Source organism: Exophiala spinifera, assembly GCF_000836115.1.
Source record: "Exophiala spinifera strain CBS 89968 unplaced genomic scaffold supercont1.5, whole genome shotgun sequence".
Taxonomy (NCBI): Eukaryota; Fungi; Ascomycota; class Eurotiomycetes; order Chaetothyriales; family Herpotrichiellaceae; genus Exophiala; species Exophiala spinifera.
The window spans coordinates 1,363,114-1,381,140 of record NW_015622517.1 but is presented as its reverse complement, the minus strand read 5'-3'; the positions used below and the strand labels follow the sequence as shown (position 1 = coordinate 1,381,140).

The 18,027-nt window shown below is 54.1% G+C and overlaps 5 protein-coding genes across 5 annotated transcripts; 2 read left to right on the top strand and 3 right to left on the bottom strand.

Moving 5' to 3' along the window:
- Positions 1 to 2,350: 2,350 nt before the first annotated feature.
- PV08_07059 (uncharacterized protein) lies at positions 2,351 to 4,018 on the top strand (the record flags this gene model as incomplete). Its single annotated transcript, XM_016381391.1, has 1 exon — positions 2,351 to 4,018. One exon carries the CDS (start codon positions 2,351 to 2,353, stop codon positions 4,016 to 4,018), a length of 1,668 nt encoding a protein of 555 aa, XP_016234493.1.
- A 96-nt stretch (positions 4,019 to 4,114) lies between these two features.
- Positions 4,115 to 5,086, bottom strand: PV08_07058 (uncharacterized protein; the record flags this gene model as incomplete). Its single annotated transcript, XM_016381390.1, has 1 exon — positions 4,115 to 5,086. One exon carries the CDS (start codon positions 5,084 to 5,086, stop codon positions 4,115 to 4,117), a length of 972 nt encoding a protein of 323 aa, XP_016234492.1.
- Positions 5,087 to 7,876: 2,790 nt separating this feature from the next.
- Positions 7,877 to 9,299, bottom strand: PV08_07057 (uncharacterized protein; the record flags this gene model as incomplete). Its single annotated transcript, XM_016381389.1, has 2 exons — positions 7,877 to 8,693; positions 8,755 to 9,299. 2 exons carry the CDS (start codon positions 9,297 to 9,299, stop codon positions 7,877 to 7,879), a joined length of 1,362 nt encoding a protein of 453 aa, XP_016234491.1.
- A 1,005-nt stretch (positions 9,300 to 10,304) lies between these two features.
- Positions 10,305 to 13,171, top strand: PV08_07056 (uncharacterized protein; the record flags this gene model as incomplete). The annotated part of the gene is made up of 5 exons (XM_016381388.1): positions 10,305 to 10,328; positions 10,414 to 10,463; positions 10,557 to 11,886; positions 11,946 to 12,087; positions 12,138 to 13,171. 5 exons carry the CDS (start codon positions 10,305 to 10,307, stop codon positions 13,169 to 13,171), a joined length of 2,580 nt encoding a protein of 859 aa, XP_016234490.1.
- A 181-nt stretch (positions 13,172 to 13,352) lies between these two features.
- On the bottom strand, positions 13,353 to 14,978 carry PV08_07055 (uncharacterized protein; the record flags this gene model as incomplete). Its single annotated transcript, XM_016381387.1, has 1 exon — positions 13,353 to 14,978. One exon carries the CDS (start codon positions 14,976 to 14,978, stop codon positions 13,353 to 13,355), a length of 1,626 nt encoding a protein of 541 aa, XP_016234489.1.
- Positions 14,979 to 18,027: the final 3,049 nt, after the last annotated feature.

Below are 18,027 nucleotides of genomic sequence, written 5' to 3'. Positions count from 1 at the left end.
GAACGAGGTCAACGGTACTGACCTTGTGGATATTGATTGGCCGACCTGATAACAACGTCCACCTACGGCCAATCGACATGGAACCGGCAGGAGCTGTACAGACGTCTATCCTTGACAGAGAGCCAATGAAATTGGATAGGATGGCTCATGTCGGATTTTTGGTCAGGGGCCATTCACTGCCGCTCAGGAGTTGAAAGCATGGAGGGACGAGCTGCAGGGGTCTGCCATGATATGGGATGTACAAAGACGATGGATAGGAGCGGCCCAAAGAGCCATCTTCGGCATGGGAGGAAAAAGTGGCTGGCTATCCATGGTGGAGGAGTAGCTCTTCGGCTCTTTCTCCTCCTTGACAATATCTTGTTTTGCTGACCCCTGGACAGCGGCCTGGTGCTTGTGGGGACTGACGCGACTGGGGACTTCAACTACTGCAGAGGGCGCAACAACATGCGACCTTGTGCGAGGTATCTGCTGGTCGCGCCGTTGATGCAGTTAACGCTGTTGCTCCTGCTGTTGGGCACGCTTCTGAGCCCTTCTCTGCTCCTGCTCGAAGTTTGGGTCCACCACAAACGTGCACTTCCCAACACCGTCAGACCGGAACTGGGGCCAATCGCCTTCAGACCTTGTTGCAGGCTTCGGGTATTCCCACATCATGGTTGGACGATGTTTTTCGTCCCTGTCGTGGATGTAGACGATATCGAGTCGACGATCCGTCTTCGCACGACGCTCCCACCATTTCCCAATTGATCTCTTCTGTCGCAGAAGTCGAGCGAGGCAAGACTGAACTCAAGGTCTGGACCCGGAGGTTTATGCCTCATCTAACCAACCAGGTTGGCACAGACAAAGAGAAGCGAACCCGACACCGTTCGGTGATAGTGTTTGCCGATATGACGCTGTTCCACTACTAGTATGGATAAACCTCCAGAGGCAAGACTCGGTTGCAAGTGATACTGTGCTGACCAAAACCTCATAGATCCGTCCTGGTTGCACTCTACAACCACCTGGCATCGGTGCTCGCGAAACACCAGGCTCAGCTGGACGACTACGACTCCCGGTTCGCTAGCCTCAACCGCGACCTTCGGCACGCTCTTAACAACGTGACGGACAAGGTCAAGATACTGAGCCAGCAAGGGCTTGCACACCTCCTCCCTGTCAGCGCGTGAGTGCGCTCTCGTCCCACAAGGCTCGCTATCGCTGCATCTGATGTCGCCGTCAATGATGCAACCAATTTTCGACCACTTTATGATGGTCGAGAGTGGCCATGACGAAGGGGGAGAGCTTGTCGAACAGCACTGTAGGTTTTGCCCCCGTGGCAAGTTACAAACTCTCAATTTGAAAATCAGTTGCTAATGTGTTTGTTTATTGTGCAACAGCAATGCCGGCCGGCCAGATGACCAACATTGACCTTATTGTGCCGTGGCTTTTGGCAGATAATAGCATGCCGGACTCGATCTACAAGAATTTGCAGTTGTTGGACAGTGATGGGGCATGGCTCGACATCGTATGACCAATTACAGCAGTTGACAGGGCCAGGTATGCCGAAGAAAGGCCACTGACTTTATAATCGTTATATCTACGCGTGTACAGTACGTATTATGTGTTGGGTTTGGCATCAAAGTAGAAACACTGCTTGGAGCTCACTTGCGACTCGGATGGTGTGACGGACAAGCACAGCCGCTCTACGACATCAAGGACCCCCAGTGTTGAGCACTCCACATTGACAAGGCGCAAAAGGTCTTCACCGCCCAAAGGTGTGTGCACATTTGAATCGCTCCGATCCGTCCGTCGCTTTGCCTGATAATAAGGCTGACTTGATTTGAAGACGGGGGCGGGCGTCTTCGTTGGGGCGCTTCATGCCAGCAAACTACCCCGCTTACTGATGGCTTACCGAGCCTCGCCTTTCGCGAATCGCCTCCCTCTCGCTCCTGCTACCCCGGTCGGTGACAGCAATTCAGGGCAAATTGCAATACGCAACTGCCTCGAAACTGTCATGGAACTCGTGTCGCGTTTTTTGCTTCGTCCGAATTGAGTTAGTTTTCCCTCTGCCTGAAGCGAGGATCAATCCTGCCTAGCCTTCGGAGCTAACTCAGGGGCTTCATTTAATGCGCTACAGCCTGGCGCCAGAGCTATCAATGTTCTCTTCACTACGGGTCAACCCTGCAGGTCAGATTTCTAACCCACCTTTCTACTTCCACTTGCAATAACGATCCAATGCAAAAGGACGACGGTGAAGAGAGGCCGTCTTCGTCAGCGCAAAATACCGTTCGCCATTCTAACGAAACTCGTCCGTGCATTGAACAAACTACTACGACCGGAATTTGAATAAGGCTGGCAAGAGGTTGAAATCTGAAAGATGTTGTCAATATTTTGGGCTGTATTGTCAATTGGTATTGTTTTGAGTATTCTATCCACTCAATCAAGCTCGCTGGCTGCTGCCGCCACAGGAGGCCCTTTAGGTGCTCCAGCCGGAAACCCTCCTGGGACGATACCAGCAGGCAGCGATCCTTCAGACAATGGGACTACTAGCACGGATAATTCTCAAGAAGGATATCAGCCCGAGGTGCAAGCGTTGGATACGATCCTGGCGATAGCTTGCGTGGTGCTGACGATAACCACATACGCTGTGCTAATAGGGCCCGGTACACGGCTGTTAAGTACCTGCAAGCTCCCGCTCAGCATCATTGAAGAGAATCTCGGTAATCTGCTATCCAGGTCCTGGCCTGACAATAGCGACTCAACAGACTCAACGGACCCTCCAGGAGCAAACAGCTCGTCAGACGCCATCAGACTCATGTACACCGGGGAGATCGATGGTGAACAACAACGAGCTGCTCGAGGCCTTAAGCAATGCGAAGCTACGCTCGACGAGAGAATATCAACGCCGCCAATGTGGCTGACAACGGGATCGTCACTCACCAAAAGCATCGTTCAATTGGCTGTCTGGGAGTGGGTATGTGCTTGGGCAGCGCTGTCGATGACCATCTCAACCTTGGCGTTCAATGGATTTTTCAACAGTGACAAAGGCCCGGACAGCTATCCTCGACTAGTTGTTGTTGCGATCTACGCAGTGGCATTTTTTTTGCATTTCTGGTATGTCTACAGAACATTTCAGGGGTTTTTTACGCTTGTGATTGCGGGATCAAGCTGGAGCCTTCTCAACAAAGCATCGTTTGCATCAGTGGAATTCGCCCAGTTCAAAGCTCGACTAAACGATGATCCAACATCTCCTTTATTCAGAGAGTTGGGCAAAGCGGCAGCAAGTACTACATATTCAGTTTGCCCAGCGACTCTTCTCCAAGATGTTGGTGTAGTGCCAGTCTCAGACAAGGAAACTTTGACCGATTCTCAGATGAGCGAAGCTCGAACTGTGGGAGATTGGCAGAAAAGAGATATCACAAGCACGGTCGAGTCGGGGAGATCGGCACTCGATGGAATCGTCGCAAATGTTATGACCATGGTTGGGATTGTGATTACCACAGGCTTTTCCGTCTGGACAACAAGGCCGACCAGTGGGACGGTTAGCTCTCAACTTGGCTCTCTTGCGCTTCTAGCATCTCTGACGATAGGAGCCGCGGCCATGTTCAGCAGCGCGATCGATCTGAGCGTGATGTTGGATTCCTTCCGAAACGTTTTGTTCCTAAAGGAAGTCATGCTCAATGGAGAGGCTTCGGGTCATGTGCAAAAGCGGGCATCGCGCAAGAAAATTCTCGGATTTACGCATAAAACAGTGACCCCGAGGCCACTTAGGATCAAGGATTTATGCACGTTTACGAGCGTCTGGTCATTGATCGTCTTTGGTCCGGCCTATGCTCTCCTTCCCAGCATTTCAGATCACGAGAGACAATCCGCTGGGGCCCAATTCGAGCTTACGATTAGAGTGAGAGGTAAAAAGGTGGTGTTTTCGACTGAGTCTACCAACAGACACAACAGGAAGCCGGACGGAAGCAATGTTGGAGCCATCAATGTGTGCTACCAAGCGACACCGTCAGTCCAAGCCGTACAAGTAAAAGAATCTGCCTAAGTATACAGACTTTAGCTTCATCACAGACTACAGTCGAGAAGAAGGTGCATGAAAAATGCATGTGTGGAGTTTTTCCGACACCCTCAGACCCTTGCTTTAGATTCCCTTCGAATCACTGCACCTTAAAAATAAAACACTGATACTCAATCCGTGGTCCGGTCGTTCCCGTCGGTATGAATGGTATTTGAGGGGCCCTTCGCGGTCTGGTGCAAGTTGGCGTTCCACGATGGTCGAGTCGTGGCTGAATGAGATATTACCTTCGCGGACGCCACATAACTTGAGCTCCGTCAACGCGAGATGTAAGAGCTTCAAGGATGATCCCTCGGGAACTTCGCGGCCTAAAGCAGATCTTAGGATGGCACGATCCTCAGACGTCAAATGGTGGCGAATGGTTGGCTCAGCGAGCAGGTCGTCCCGGCCCGCTTGAACGAATACCTCCCTGACAGATTCTTCCATATTATCGTCCCAGTTGAAAGCATTGTACAGGTCCCCAGCTCCAGGAGAGATGTATGCTCGAATGGTGTGCCGAGTTGCACCCAGGTCTTCCATGGCGTCGATCACGTTGCCCACAACGTTGCGCACAAGTGGCTTCCAACCCGCGTGGGCGAGACCGATGACCAGAGAACATGGATCATAGAGAAAGATGGCCTGACAGTCTGCGCCCTGCACGGCTAGAACGTGTCTCAATGACCTGCTGGCGATCGCATCATACGTGACGGGTTCATTGTTCCGGGCGATTGGCACCAGGGTACCCGTAGCTGCGTTCGAGACCCACGAGTAATCTTCGTCCTTGATCGCCTTTCCGGAGTGAGGCCAGGCACCATTGGGCAAGACGAGTTGCCTGGAGTCGAATTCCACATGCCGCGCTAGTTGTTGTAGGTTCGCGCGGAAGGATTTCGACCTCTCCGTGTCTCGAGCGGACGGTCGTTGAAATGAGAAATGTTGTGTTCGAGGATCCGTTCCCTTGCCGGTGAATGCGGCGCCTACATTTGCGAATTCTTCGAAGGTACGATATATGGGAATTGCGTTCGGTTCATATGTCGGGCAGTCTGGCTCTAACCTAGCCATGTTAGAAAGAGCGAGATTGGGGGGTTTTTTAATTGAAGGACCCAGGTGAAGAAGGAGATCATGTCCTCGCGACAGTTTATATTCTCACTTTGGCCTTCCTACGGCCATGGAACCAAGGACTGGGCCTGAGTGCCGATCGCGAAGCTCTTCACGGTTTCCCAGCTTGTCACCTCGGGCTCGGCGATATCCGTGATGAAAAATTGAGGCTGAGGCTCGACCAATAGCGCTATTTAATTCGTCGATGGATCTGCGGCACCGCCATCAATCGTGGCTGAGACACTTCTTGTGTCGTCTATGATTGGTTGAACGACGAAAGTAGCTTAGCGCAGTCACTTTCCATCAGCGGTTGTACTTGTACTTCTTCTACTGAACTTCCGACGGAATGAGCTGAGCTCTTGCGATCCAACGTGGCGATACTTGTTTCGAGGGGAGAAAGAGTCGCGGGACGAATCGTATCGGGCTCCTACATTGGATGCTTTTCACTGATGAACATCTTTCGACCCCTACTGTCCTCCACCGTCTACACTCCTCACCCAGTCCTTCACTTCGTGTCCTTCCCTTTCCCGTTTCTCCACGATCCTCTCGAGAAACCCCAGGATCGCTTCCATCTCCTATTTCCTGCGTTTATGGCACCACCAACGCGGCACACGCTCCATGATTCCACAATAGGACCCTAGGAGCAACACTGCGACTAGGTACTACTGGGGCATGAGGCTGACGAAATGCGGCGTGAATCGACTAGGTAGGAGGAATAGAGGACTAAAGTTAGAGATGTCGGTGGGGTCGAGGGATTGCACGGATTAGAGGGTGGTAGGAACGGGGGCGTTAAGGTACTGTTAAGAACCTAATACTGGCGGAGGTAACCGGAGCTTAGGGTTTACTGATAGGTGGAGCAAGGGTAGTGACAATGATAGAACTATAGCGAGCCACGCTCTGCGATAAAGTAGACAGGGATCTGTATCAGATAATACTAGCCCAAAGGTAGGGGTAGAATTGATAACGAAGTTGACTACGGACCGTCCCAAGGCACGGGCCGGTCCTTGTTAGGAACGCCTCGAGTAACAGGCAGAGTGATAACACAATGGGGGGTTCAAGTATTCCTATCTAGAGATGTGCTCTAGTCCTAGACTCTAAGCATAAGGAAGAGAAGTTCCTTATGCGAATAGCTTGCGTGAAAAGTGCGGAGCTCAGGCGTCCGCTAGACTATATTGAGGTGAGTTCTCTTGGCGCGCACTCCTGATAAGTGTTGCTCTCTCGGCGCCAGTTACACTGAACGGCAGGAGGTGCAGTCCAAATGAGAGGTAGTGGCGAGGTCGTATGGAGAAAAAGAGCCGTGAGAGAGAGCGCGGCATCAGACTACCACCACGGTCCATGGTCGAGTGCAATGCTTGGATGAGGTTGAGGAGATACAGGAATACCAAAAATCTGGGAGATTGCCTGTAATCAGCGAAGTTCATAAAGCGGCTGCAACCGTCTGGGTAAAAAGAACTTGGTGATCCGCATCAAGAGAGCTTCGAAGATGCTTCTTCGCACGTAAAATCCTTCCAGGCATATATTCACCTATCCGAGTGAACCAGCAGCTTCACTTTAGCTTTTACGGGCATCTCCTCCTCTGCTGTAATGTGCGGCATCAAAAGGGTACCGCCCTCACCTCGGCAGCTATAAAAGGGCATGCACCTCTTCTTCGCAAGTTGATTGAACTCGGTGCGGACGTCGATCGCCGGGTTGATAGTCGAACGCCCTGAACACCTGCGGCCGACGCTCCTCCACCTTGCTGCTGCGATGTGCAATCTTCTGATTTTGTTCTTGTCTACTGCGACCTGTGCAAATGCGTACTCAACATCGACTCCTGGGTCTCGACGAAGGCGGTTGCACCACTGATACACTTTTGGAACCCATTGAGGCAGAATCCATGGCGACCGGGAAGGGTTAACTTGAGGATTATCGAAGAGATCGTTATACGGAATCCGCACTGGGGAAAATTCCGATTATCCTGGCGACAACCGCGTCATTCGCTACGGGAGATACTCAGCTAGCAACCGACTCTGCCCGCGCCAAATCGTTCTGCACTCCGACTTTGATCGCTGCAAATTATTTTGGACGCCTTCCTAGTTGTTTTGCATCCTTCCCAATTCCAGGGTGACTGACGGCCCGAATGTCCAAACTCGGAGGTGAACCAATGAAAACGCAGCATTTACGGACTCAACTGCAAAACCAAGACGCTTGTCATAGTGTCAGAACCTTCACTATGAATAGCCCTGCGAGGGAGTAGTTGATGCAACGTAGTCTATTGAACAGTCCTATGTAACAACGACTCATCGCTTGGAGAGCCAGGAAGTCGTTTGCACCTATTTCGGGAGGGAACCTCCTCTTGTACTCTCTCGTTACCTCGGAAGTGGACACTCGGCTATGCTGAGTGATACACTTCCTTATCTTGTTCTTTGTTCACCGAGGTGCTCGAGAAAAGGCTATTCTAGCCAACCAGAGCGTCTCGTGACATCTTCACACTTACCTAAGGTACCCTTCATCCTGACATGCTCCACCATATGCAGCGCCAGCCAGGTCCCAAAGCGGGCCACGCACCGACCGTTCTCTTACTGACGCCCGCTTTCGACGGACCGAGACACTATTCCTGATTGTGACCTGCTTTTCTTTCCCGTGTGGAGTGCGACTTTCTTCGAACGACCATTCTGCTATTGTTGTTATTCCGAGCTTTCAACGCGGAATCATAGCGTTGGCTCTATGTACATATGCCGTCCCTGGGACGCGTTTCCACGGGTTACTGGTTTTTCAGCAAAACTCAAAAGCATACGCCGTCTCATTCGTCGCCGGAGTCACTTGCCAGGTCACAGCGCCACCGCTATAACTGTGACTGGAGCTTCCCAAAGCCACCGGTCCCTGGACATCGGCGTAGGCACTCCCGTCAAAGTCGAAGCGATAGGTACAAATATTGACGGTGCCTGAGTCGGGAAGACCCGCCGCTGCGAGACCTTCCGCGGTAACCGAGTACGTGTCGCCGACGAGTCGGGTGCCACAGAGGATTTTGACCGCTCCATTGCCATCCATGGTCGCGTAGCAGTCGAACTTGCGGTCGCCGGCGCCCGTCGTGGCCACTCTCTCCCCGGTCATGTTGGTGGCGTAGTAACGGTATACCTGCCACTCGCCATTGGGCCAGTATCCTGTCCCGTTGATACTGTACGCCGTCGTGTTCGCGCCGGGCTTTCCTAACAGATTTGCCAGATAGTCGTGCAATTCGCCGGCCGAGGCCCAATTGCCGCGCAGGCCGACGATGTTGTTGCGCTCGAGGCGGGAGATGAACCACGCGGCTCCCGCGGGTTGCTGTTCAGGGCGAGTGGCATATTCGTTGATGTTGAATTGGTGCTCGGGCAGGCCGTAGGTCGCGAGCATGTCTTTGAGATTGGCGCTGCTTTGTTCCGGGTCGTCGACGGAGTTCCAAGCTTGGCCCTCGACATGCCACGTCCACTGATCGGGAATACTGGAGTTTTGGGCGACGAAGGATAGGAAGTTGGTCCACCATGTGTTGTTGGTCTGGGGTTGATATGCGAGCGAGGGGCCCACGAGTGGCACGTCCGTTCCGAGGGATTGCCTGGCACATTGTGGATTAATTGATGGCTGGTAGAGAGGGAGAGGTGGGAAGCAGAATGTACCTCAAGGTATGGTACGCACGGCCCCACAGGTCAATCCACTGCTGCATGGGGCGGTACCAGAACACACTGATGTCGGGTTCGTTCCAGATGTCAATATCGAGACCCTCGCGTACTCCATTTGCGTTGAGATCGGAAGCGACCTGTGCGAGGAATGCGTCGAAACTGCTCCAGTCGCCATCGTCGCCAGGAAACGACGCATTCGCATGCTCGCCACCGTCAGCTCCCCACATATCGTGAAGCAAGAGCTGGAACCTCGCCCCATACTGTTGGGCAGTCCTGTAGTTGGACAGGGCCGATTGAAAGCGAGGATGATATTCGGAAACCCCAGCAAGCCAGCCTTTCGACGGAGTTTGGGCTCCTCCAGCACGGTTGTATCGAAATCCCATTCCGGTATAGAACTTGGGCGGGATCTGGTCCGGAGTGTCGGGAATGCCGTAGATGAAACCAGAAGCAAGGTGGCTTGGTGCGCCCATGCTGGAGGAAAGAGTGATGGTAGCAGTCGTGTTGTTGGCCCCGGAAGAAGGCCGTGATGGGTCGGTCGGCATGGCATGCACTTGAAGGCTCGTTGCCAACAGCGCTGCCGCACACCTTGCGATTATCGACTTCATGAATGGCTATTGCTAATCTGAAACCTTAGGAGTATTGGGGGCCGACAAGAGAGTGGACTGGCTCCGTGCCTTCCAGAGTCGATCCTCAAGACCAATATATATGTAGATTGATTCCATTGCTGATCGCCGCCGAGGGGAACAGGGAAGCCCCTCAACCATGGTTGAATTGAGGTGCCAAATACATGGGCGGTGAGAAATAGCCGGCATTCATTCTGCTCTGCAGGAGCATGAAGGCATGGTTTTTAGCAGTAATTTCCCCGTGGGGAGTCAGCTCGCAAGTGGTTAGCGAATCCCCCGATGCGCCTCAGTTGCATCCCCCCGCCGGAGAAGGACGACAATTACACTCCGATGGGGGCGGGAGTGCCCGTAGTGGGACAGGAATTGACCGTCGGGATTTTCCCAAGAAGCTTCACGAATTCAACCGGTGGAAGAATTCACGGCCCTTGGCTCCGATGAATTGTGGATGCAATTAACCAAAGCTCTGGAATTGTCATGATTGTTGATTCCGTTGTTGTCTCCGAGAGGTGTGACATAAGTACTACTATGGTGCAAATGGCTCTAGAATTGAGTCATTTGAGGTGCCTTTCTACCATCTGCTTTGTATGACCCCATAGTGTCATTCAGTCACAGAGACGTGCCAGACGCTGCACGTGACCGGCCTAACCCAGGCAGCTCAACCCCGTCGGGCCTCCACGTCCACCTCCGCGATCGACTGACACGCCTTTTCGCGTCCGGCCAAGCGAGAGCAAGAACGGGCCACGTTGTCTTGTCCCGGCTTCCTCTGCTGCCTTGGGCAATGGGAAAGGACGACCGGCAAGCCACGGGGCAGGCAAGACCTCCGCGACACGAGTGCTCGGTGTGTAGACGAAAGTTCACAAGGAAGGAACATCTGCGCCGACACCAGACGACTCACACAAGGGAGAAGTCACATTGCTGCCCGATATGCGGCAAGCACTTCACCCGCGCGTAAGTTGCAACCTCATGGCAAGCCTCGTTCGTGACTTATCACTCGCACAGGGACACTCTGGCTCGGCATGCTGCTTTCCATCAGGAAGAGGAAGCGCTGAGCCCACATGGCTCGGGCACGAGGGTTTGCAAGCAGTGCGCCTCTTCTCACGTTCGATGCTCACGAGGAAACCCCTGCCATCGCTGTTCGACGCGAGGCTTAGAATGTCGATATGCTATCTCGAACAGCCCCGATGTTCTTCCCCCTGTCCGAGATGAAAGTGCAGTCGGCGGAAACGTCTCCTACGAGCGGGTGGAGAACCCTGGCGAGCAACCCCTTGCAGATGGTCCGCCAAACGGTTCCTTAGCTGATTCTGTAACGCCCAATGTCCCTGTCGCTGTCGCCGGGTCTCCCACTTGGCCAGATCCCGCACCTCCGCTATCCGTACAGAACCCTGCCGCTTACAGCGATTCCTATTTTCGCGACCCTGGGTTTAGTGTTGACTTCAACCAGCAGGTGCTCTATATGAATTGGTGGTCGCCGAGCATAGACGATGTCGCAGACTGGCAGATCCAGCAGGAATTGGTATCGACCAATATTTTCCCGTCTTTCGATGCCTCAATTCTTTGCACCGAGGTTAACATGCCCAACTCCGCAACAACACAAACCGGTGGTATTCCGCCAGCCCAAGAAAATGAGTTGATGGAGATACCTTCAGCAGTGATGCGAGAGACAGACATGCATGGGTCTCCACACACTGAACTGCAGAGCTCTATGGCCCAAAGTGACAAAACTGGATCTTCTTCTGGAAGCACAGTTGGACGATACTACGTGGACGGGGTGGTGGCAAGAGCAGCGCTCCCAGGCCGTTTCCATGCCCAACCGTCGATCGCAAGCCCGAGCTCCGAATCCATTAACTCTGCGTCGATGGCGTCCGCGAATCCCCCGTCGGCCGCATCAATCAGCTTCGTGTCGCCCACTAGCTACCGTACGGTCCGTGAAAACCTGTTGTCAGAGACGCCGCCTCGAAGCAGGGAGAGTGTTCTGTCATGGTTTCCGACTCTTCATGAGCTGAGTTGGCATGTCCAGACATACTTTGATAGGTTCCATTCCACCATGCCTTTCCTTCGAAAGGCGACCTTCCAGAGCGCTGAGCCACATTGGCTCCTGACCCTGGCCGTGGCAACAGTAGGCGCACAATATACTGCTCCTGAATCTACCAAACCCATGCGCAACGTACTACATGAAGCATTACAACAACACTTGAATGCTGCTCATCGGCACAATGACGTGACTCCTGGGCCTAGCGATCTCCCCAGCCATTCCGGCCGGATTTCCTATCTTGACCTGCAAGTACTCCAGGCTGCGATCCTGAATACGCTCTTATTGCTCCATTCTGGCGTCCAGGAGAAGATAAATAGCGCGCTACTTGAAAAGTCTCGACTGGTCGAGATGTGTGACACCAAGAACTTGTTCAGACTTGCCTGTGAGCCTAAACGATCAACGAGTAATGTCGGGAGAGACATTAGGGACTGGCTTGAGCGACAGGCTCTACTGCGGACTGGCATGATGATATGGGTGAGACCCAACAATTTTCACAGTCTTGTTTCGTATTAATCATGTTCCTCAATCGATAGCTCCTGGATGCCATCTTCTCGTACGAGGTCAACAGCCAGCCGCGAATGGCCTTTCCCCCACCAGACACACCATTGTCTTGCTCGGAGAGGACTTGGGAAATGCCTTCAGAGGAGTCAATTGCCTCGGAAACATCCAATTCTCGTAAGTTCCAACACTCCAACAACCTCTTCAGACTGACCAGCGCCGAATAGTCTTGTTCTCCCATGCTCTTGAAATGCTCTACATGGAAAAGAGACTGCCCAAGAATCTGGGTGATTTTGCGCATGTCTTGCTCATTCACGCGATATGCCGCAGGACCAAGGACGTCTTCAGCCAAGCCCAGTCCCGACTATCGTTCTGGACACCGAGTGCAGCGGTTCAGACTCGTATTCCGGCGCTAGCGACCGGGGACACGTGTCCACCTTCCAACGAGATGTCCCTGAAATGGCGGAATAGCGCGTGCGACTGTCTCGACATTCTGCACTGGCAAGCTAATGGTCGGATCGCCGAATCTGCAGGCTGGGAGCACCCCACTGTTTTACATCTGCACCTCGCTCGGCTACTGATCCTGACCCCCACCGTGCACCTACAGACACTGGCCGCCAATCCTATGCTACTGGGTAATCCTGACGTCGCGGAGACGCCGTTCAACGCGTCACGCAAGCATCTCATCAATTGGGCAACACACGACCAGTACAAGGCACGGCTAGCGGTAATACATGCAGGTGCCCTTTGTTGGCATATCCGGCGCTACAGCGTCGACAACGTGCTGGAGCCATTCGCCGTGTACATGGCGACATTGGTAATCTGGGCGTACAGTGTTGTCCTGGTATCGACAAAGATCAGCAATAATCGACAAGGAAACATCTCGAACCCCGACTCGATGCCGGGCTCCCAACGTCTCAGTGGCATGCCAATGCAGACAGCAAGCTCGACAAACGAGACGGAGATTGACCCCTCAATGCTATACGTCGACCGGCCATGCGATGACGAGATGGTGCAGAACTTTGCCCGCATGGGTCACAAAATGACCGCTCGCATGCGTGGAATTCCCGACATCTCTGCACCCGAGGCGCCCAAGAAAATTCTCCAGGAGGGCATCTGTCTCCTGAGAAGCGCGACGGGGAATCCGGAAGCCAGGTGGAACAAGTTTTCACCATCACGGCAGGAGCTCTCACCTGAGATCTGGGGCGTGCAGAAGCAGTACCTGGAATCATTGAGCTGGTTGGAAAGCAAAAGCGAGTGAACATTGCCTGAAGCTCTAGGCGAAATTTCATCTATGTGGGATCATTATTTGGGGTGTGGCCTATGCTCATCCCCCTCTGTTGGCAATTTTTCTTTCTGTGCCACGCCCAACGCGCGCCTTCCATCATTCCCAGGGCCCCGAGTCTCTGCAATACCCCTCCAAGCTTGTACTCCACTAGCCACTACCTTGTCTTCAGGCGTGAGTCGTTGCCGCTAGCATAGGCATCGACATGGTACTTGGAGAACTCTCGCGCCTTGACACCCTCCAGGAACAAAATGTCGATCTCCTCGAACGTCCGGTTCCTCGTCTCCGGGAGGCGGAAATAGGCCCAGACGAAGAACACAAAGCACGTGCCAGCCCAGAAGTAACCAGCTTTGCCCTTCCAGTTGCCCTCGGTGGGGTTGACCATGTACGGGTAGATGACGTTGCCGACGACCTGGGACAGGTAATAGGCGACGCGGGAGAGGCAGATGCTCTTGTTGCGCAGGCTCGAGGAAGGGATCTCGGAGATGATGGCATAGCACACGGGTCCAACGGTCAGATAGTACGTCCACAGCCAGGCGAGGACCAGCCCGGCTTGCCCGAAGCTGCTGGCTGACGATGAGGATGCGGACGCGATGATGCCGACCAGTAACAAAAGGATGGCGAGGATGGCCAGGCCCCAAACGTAGAGCGCGCGGCGGCCGATGTGGCCGAGCAGGAACCACGAGATGATGGTGCCGATGGAGGCCAGGCCCAGGCCTCCCACAGAGAAGTCGAAGGACACTGAGGGATCGAGCCCGGCCTGGACGAAGAAATAGGCCGGCGTGCCGCCCAAGGAGGAGCCGCACCAGATCTGCGCGGCAAAGGTCATGCAGACGATCTCCGTGCGGCGCAGGTCAACCCCACGGAAGCAGTCCCAGTAGCTGGTGCCCGTCTCGGCCTCGTCCTCGATTTTGTTGGTGTGCACGATTAGCGCGACGGTGCGTAGGGCCGACTCCTGTGTCGCCTGGGACAGGCGTCTGATAGAGCGGATGGCGTCGTCGGTGCGGTCTCTGCGTATCAACCACCACGGCGACTCGGGCGCAAACCACAGAATCACGAACAGCGGGATCGGCCACACCCATTGGATCGCGAACGGGATACGGTACGCCCACTGGTCCGTGCCGTTAACGAATCCGCGCAGCACGCCCGCGGCGATCAGCTGGCCAAACGCCCAGCACAGATTGACGTAGACGGTGAGATAGCCACGCAGAGCCAAGGGGCACACCTCGGACGCGTACGCGGGCGCAAGCGTTGCGAACACGCCCCAGGGTATGCCGCACAGGATCAAGCCGGCCTCGAGCATGCCCAGGCTCGTGGCGAAGAAGAGCAAGAAGATGAACCCCGCGATGGCCACCAAGCTAATCAGCAAAATCTTGCGATAGCCGTAATGATGCTGGAAGTAACCGTTCCCAAACGCCCCGAAGATGGCGCCCACGGTCGCTGCGCACGACAGAGCGGACTGCCACGGCCCCGGGACCTGATACGACCCGTGGGCGACTAAATGGCCATATCGCTTTGCGAAGGCCGGCTGGGCGAATAAGGAGGTGACCAGCACGATGTCGTAGCCTTCCATGATGATCGAGGTGGATACCATCACGGACCAGAAGATGGCCTTTGGGTAGCGGCGGAACGCTTCGCGGAGGGTCAGGTCGTGCTCGATGAGTGTGGCTTCTTGGGCGTTTTGGTTGAGGATGTCGGCGTGTTTCTCATCGGTGGAGGCGGAGGTCACCATTGTCTCGAGGTGTGCGTCGAGCACGGTTTTCTCGCGGTCTGCGTCCGCCATGGTCGGCACTGTCTTGGCACTTGAGGGCTTGACGCTTCGTTGAGGAAGATCTTTCCAAGGGTTTTGGGAGAGATGTCGGCTGTTCCGAGAACCCTGGTTCATATATAGCCCCGGACTCCTCCACGCCGTGGACGAAGTCGCGTGGCAGAACTGCCTGGGGAGGACGACTTCCCCATTATTTACCCCAGACCATGCCACAGTGGTTCCGTGCAGATCACCGACCCCGTCGGATCCATGCGATGGCAGAGGTGCAGGAGGAAACGTCCGCACAGGCTAGTCAGGCACGGACGACCCTTGTCAAGGCGTTCGAGGAATCCCATTTCCCCGCATGGGATATAGCCTGATGTGCCTCCATCGAGCTAGGCAGGCCCGTAGTCTGCAGGTTGTGAGGGGCCGACGGGGTCCCGACGGAGGCGTTTCCCAGTTCTGCAGGCTGGATGACTTTTTCCCGATCAAAAGTGCGTCAGCCTTGCGTGCCGCTCGAACTCCACAAGAAACTGCTTGTCTTGGACACATCTGCGACGCCTGTCCCTGGCTCGTGATACGCTCCAACTTCTCATGTAAGTGACCCGCGATTCTTCCGAGACATTCATGGCGGGGCTGCAGACAACCTTCCAAACTTCTAATCCGCCCACCTTGTGAGACTTTCCCAGCCAATCCAACTACCCTTGCAGTGGACGTATATCGAACTCCCACGGCGCAAACAGGTCGATCATGGTATCACACCGTTGCGGCCGATGTCGGGCTCGAACGAACATGCGCGAGCATTGATCCTCCAGCGGGTCTAGAGATCGAGCTACCCTCAGCAGCGATTGGGCTAGTCACCGATGCTGGCACCCTCGGTGTCTGCACTGGGCCTGACGGGGCTTGTATTGGCTCAGCGGAATAGGAACATGAGCGAGAGGCAGATAAAGCCGAATAGGCTGGACTAGAAGAGTTGTCCTTATCACGAGAACTTTGCGCCGTGGTGATCTCCTCCCACGCTACTCGGAATACTGCCAGGTGATGCAGATGGTCTTGTGACTGTGGTGGTATGGCTATAAGGCTTTCCCTGCATCGTGATCGTCCCAACCACGGTTCAGTAGTCCCAGATATGTTACCAAGTGTTCAGGGAGGTCGAACCGCCACGAGTCGCTAAGGAGGTTCATCAACGAACGGAAGCACTTCAACTTCTGGTCGGTGTGGAAAATGGATAGGTCTAGCACCGCTAGACCTGTCTCAAGATTTTGCCAAATCTCCGTCCTCCATCCGGGCATTCGATTCTGCTGGGACATGCGTGCGGCAAGAATCCGGATCCGGCATGAGTCGTAGGCGCAGACCTGGCATATGGTGTCGTCCAGAGCCTCCGAACCATGTTTCAGTCTCAACTGGAATACCGAGAGATCATCTCGGCGTGGTGTTCGCATTCTTTTTGGTAGAAGCGCGGATAAATTCTGGTGGCGCTCGTTCCAAGAGTCGGCGTATGGGAAGTGAACCTCAGTGGACTTGAGAACCTCACTGGCTTGATCATGGTTATCATCAACGTCGAGGTCAGAGGCGTCATCCTGCACAGCTTCGTTTTCTGCGACGGGATCGCAAAATTCCTGATTAAGTTCCCGCGAGTCTTGAAGCCTGGCTTGACAATCTTGTCTCTATCATCTGTTCGTGAAGTTTCAGAACCATCCTTGCGCGGTGCACGTGTAGAGGCTTCTGCAGACCGAGCCGAGCGTTGACCCCTCTTTGCCGCAGCATTACCTTGGTACTGCCATGCTCCTTCAATAGTCTCGACCCTTTCCCAACTAGCCGCACTAAGGAACAATCATAGCCATTTGGACCGGTATCATGACGGGGGCCAGCGCCACTTCATTTCCACTATGCCTCTGGCAAAGCAAGAAGTGCTTTCATCAGCTCTTCTCGATACTGAGGATCCTTTTGAGCATGGTTCGTGATTTTGACAATTGAGGGCGGCGCAACGTCAACGTCTCCCAGGGATTCCACATCACCAAGCTCTCCATCGTCTGCGTTGTGGTCATCATGAGGATAGATAAGGAGATCCCCTGCAGAATTCAATAGTTGATTGGCATCTGCAGAAATCATGTCTGTCACACTCAACGCATTTATAGCTCTCTCAATTGTTCAGCGGCGCGGCGGAGGGCGGGGGGAGGCTACACGCAGTCAATGAGACTCGCATGCGGGAATCATGCGTATACATACCTCCTTGCAGCCATCGGGGTCGCGGTGGTGGCTGAACACACAAGAGCGATTGTTGGGGAGAGCAGCCCCCGGGGAGTCAGATAAACGCACAGGAGGCGTAGACCCGCGGCGTGACTCCACAGAGACTGCAAACGTCGCTGACAAGGGCCCTTCCCATCGTCGTCATCGACAAGCTTGATATACCAATGGTGGTAAGGAGGACGAGAATATCGACCTTGGAAACTGCCCTGCGGGCTGAACAGCGTCGTGAACTGGGTTCTTCGGCAGTGTACGCGAGCAACAGCCGAGACTCACCCACTGCGTAGGGGGGTTTAGGATCATCCTCCTGGATGATGGCCTCACGTTGAGCTCGAGTGAGTGAGGGGGTGAAAATTCAAACTTGCCTCGCTGGCCGTCGGAACGGTAGCTGCACTGGAATGACTTGACAACATCTCCGAGAAAGTGACACAATTTTGCTTCTTGTCGATAATAGCTGAAAGTCTGGTGTCTATGATTGAACACTGGGTTTGATATTGATAGAGAACAATGCCGAGGAAGGAGCGAAAAGTTCATTGTCAACAGAAATGCAATGTGCAACGGGGACCTTGCGCATTGGTGCACTGCAAGCAAGCCCGTTTGCAGAGACCGAAAAGTGTCATCTTGCGAATTCTGCTGAAGACGAACCTCCGTGCGGCCACCGTCAGCCGTCAAGGAGTTGTCAATGAATGTGACGAATCTTGATGTACCCGGCCTGAAGGGCCCTCGGCGGTGCTGCACATCTCTGCACAGTACTGGGTAAGAACTAGAGGAGGAGGCGGGACAACAATAAAAAACCCTATATACATCGGAACCATGGGTTGAAAAGGCGTGTGCACTT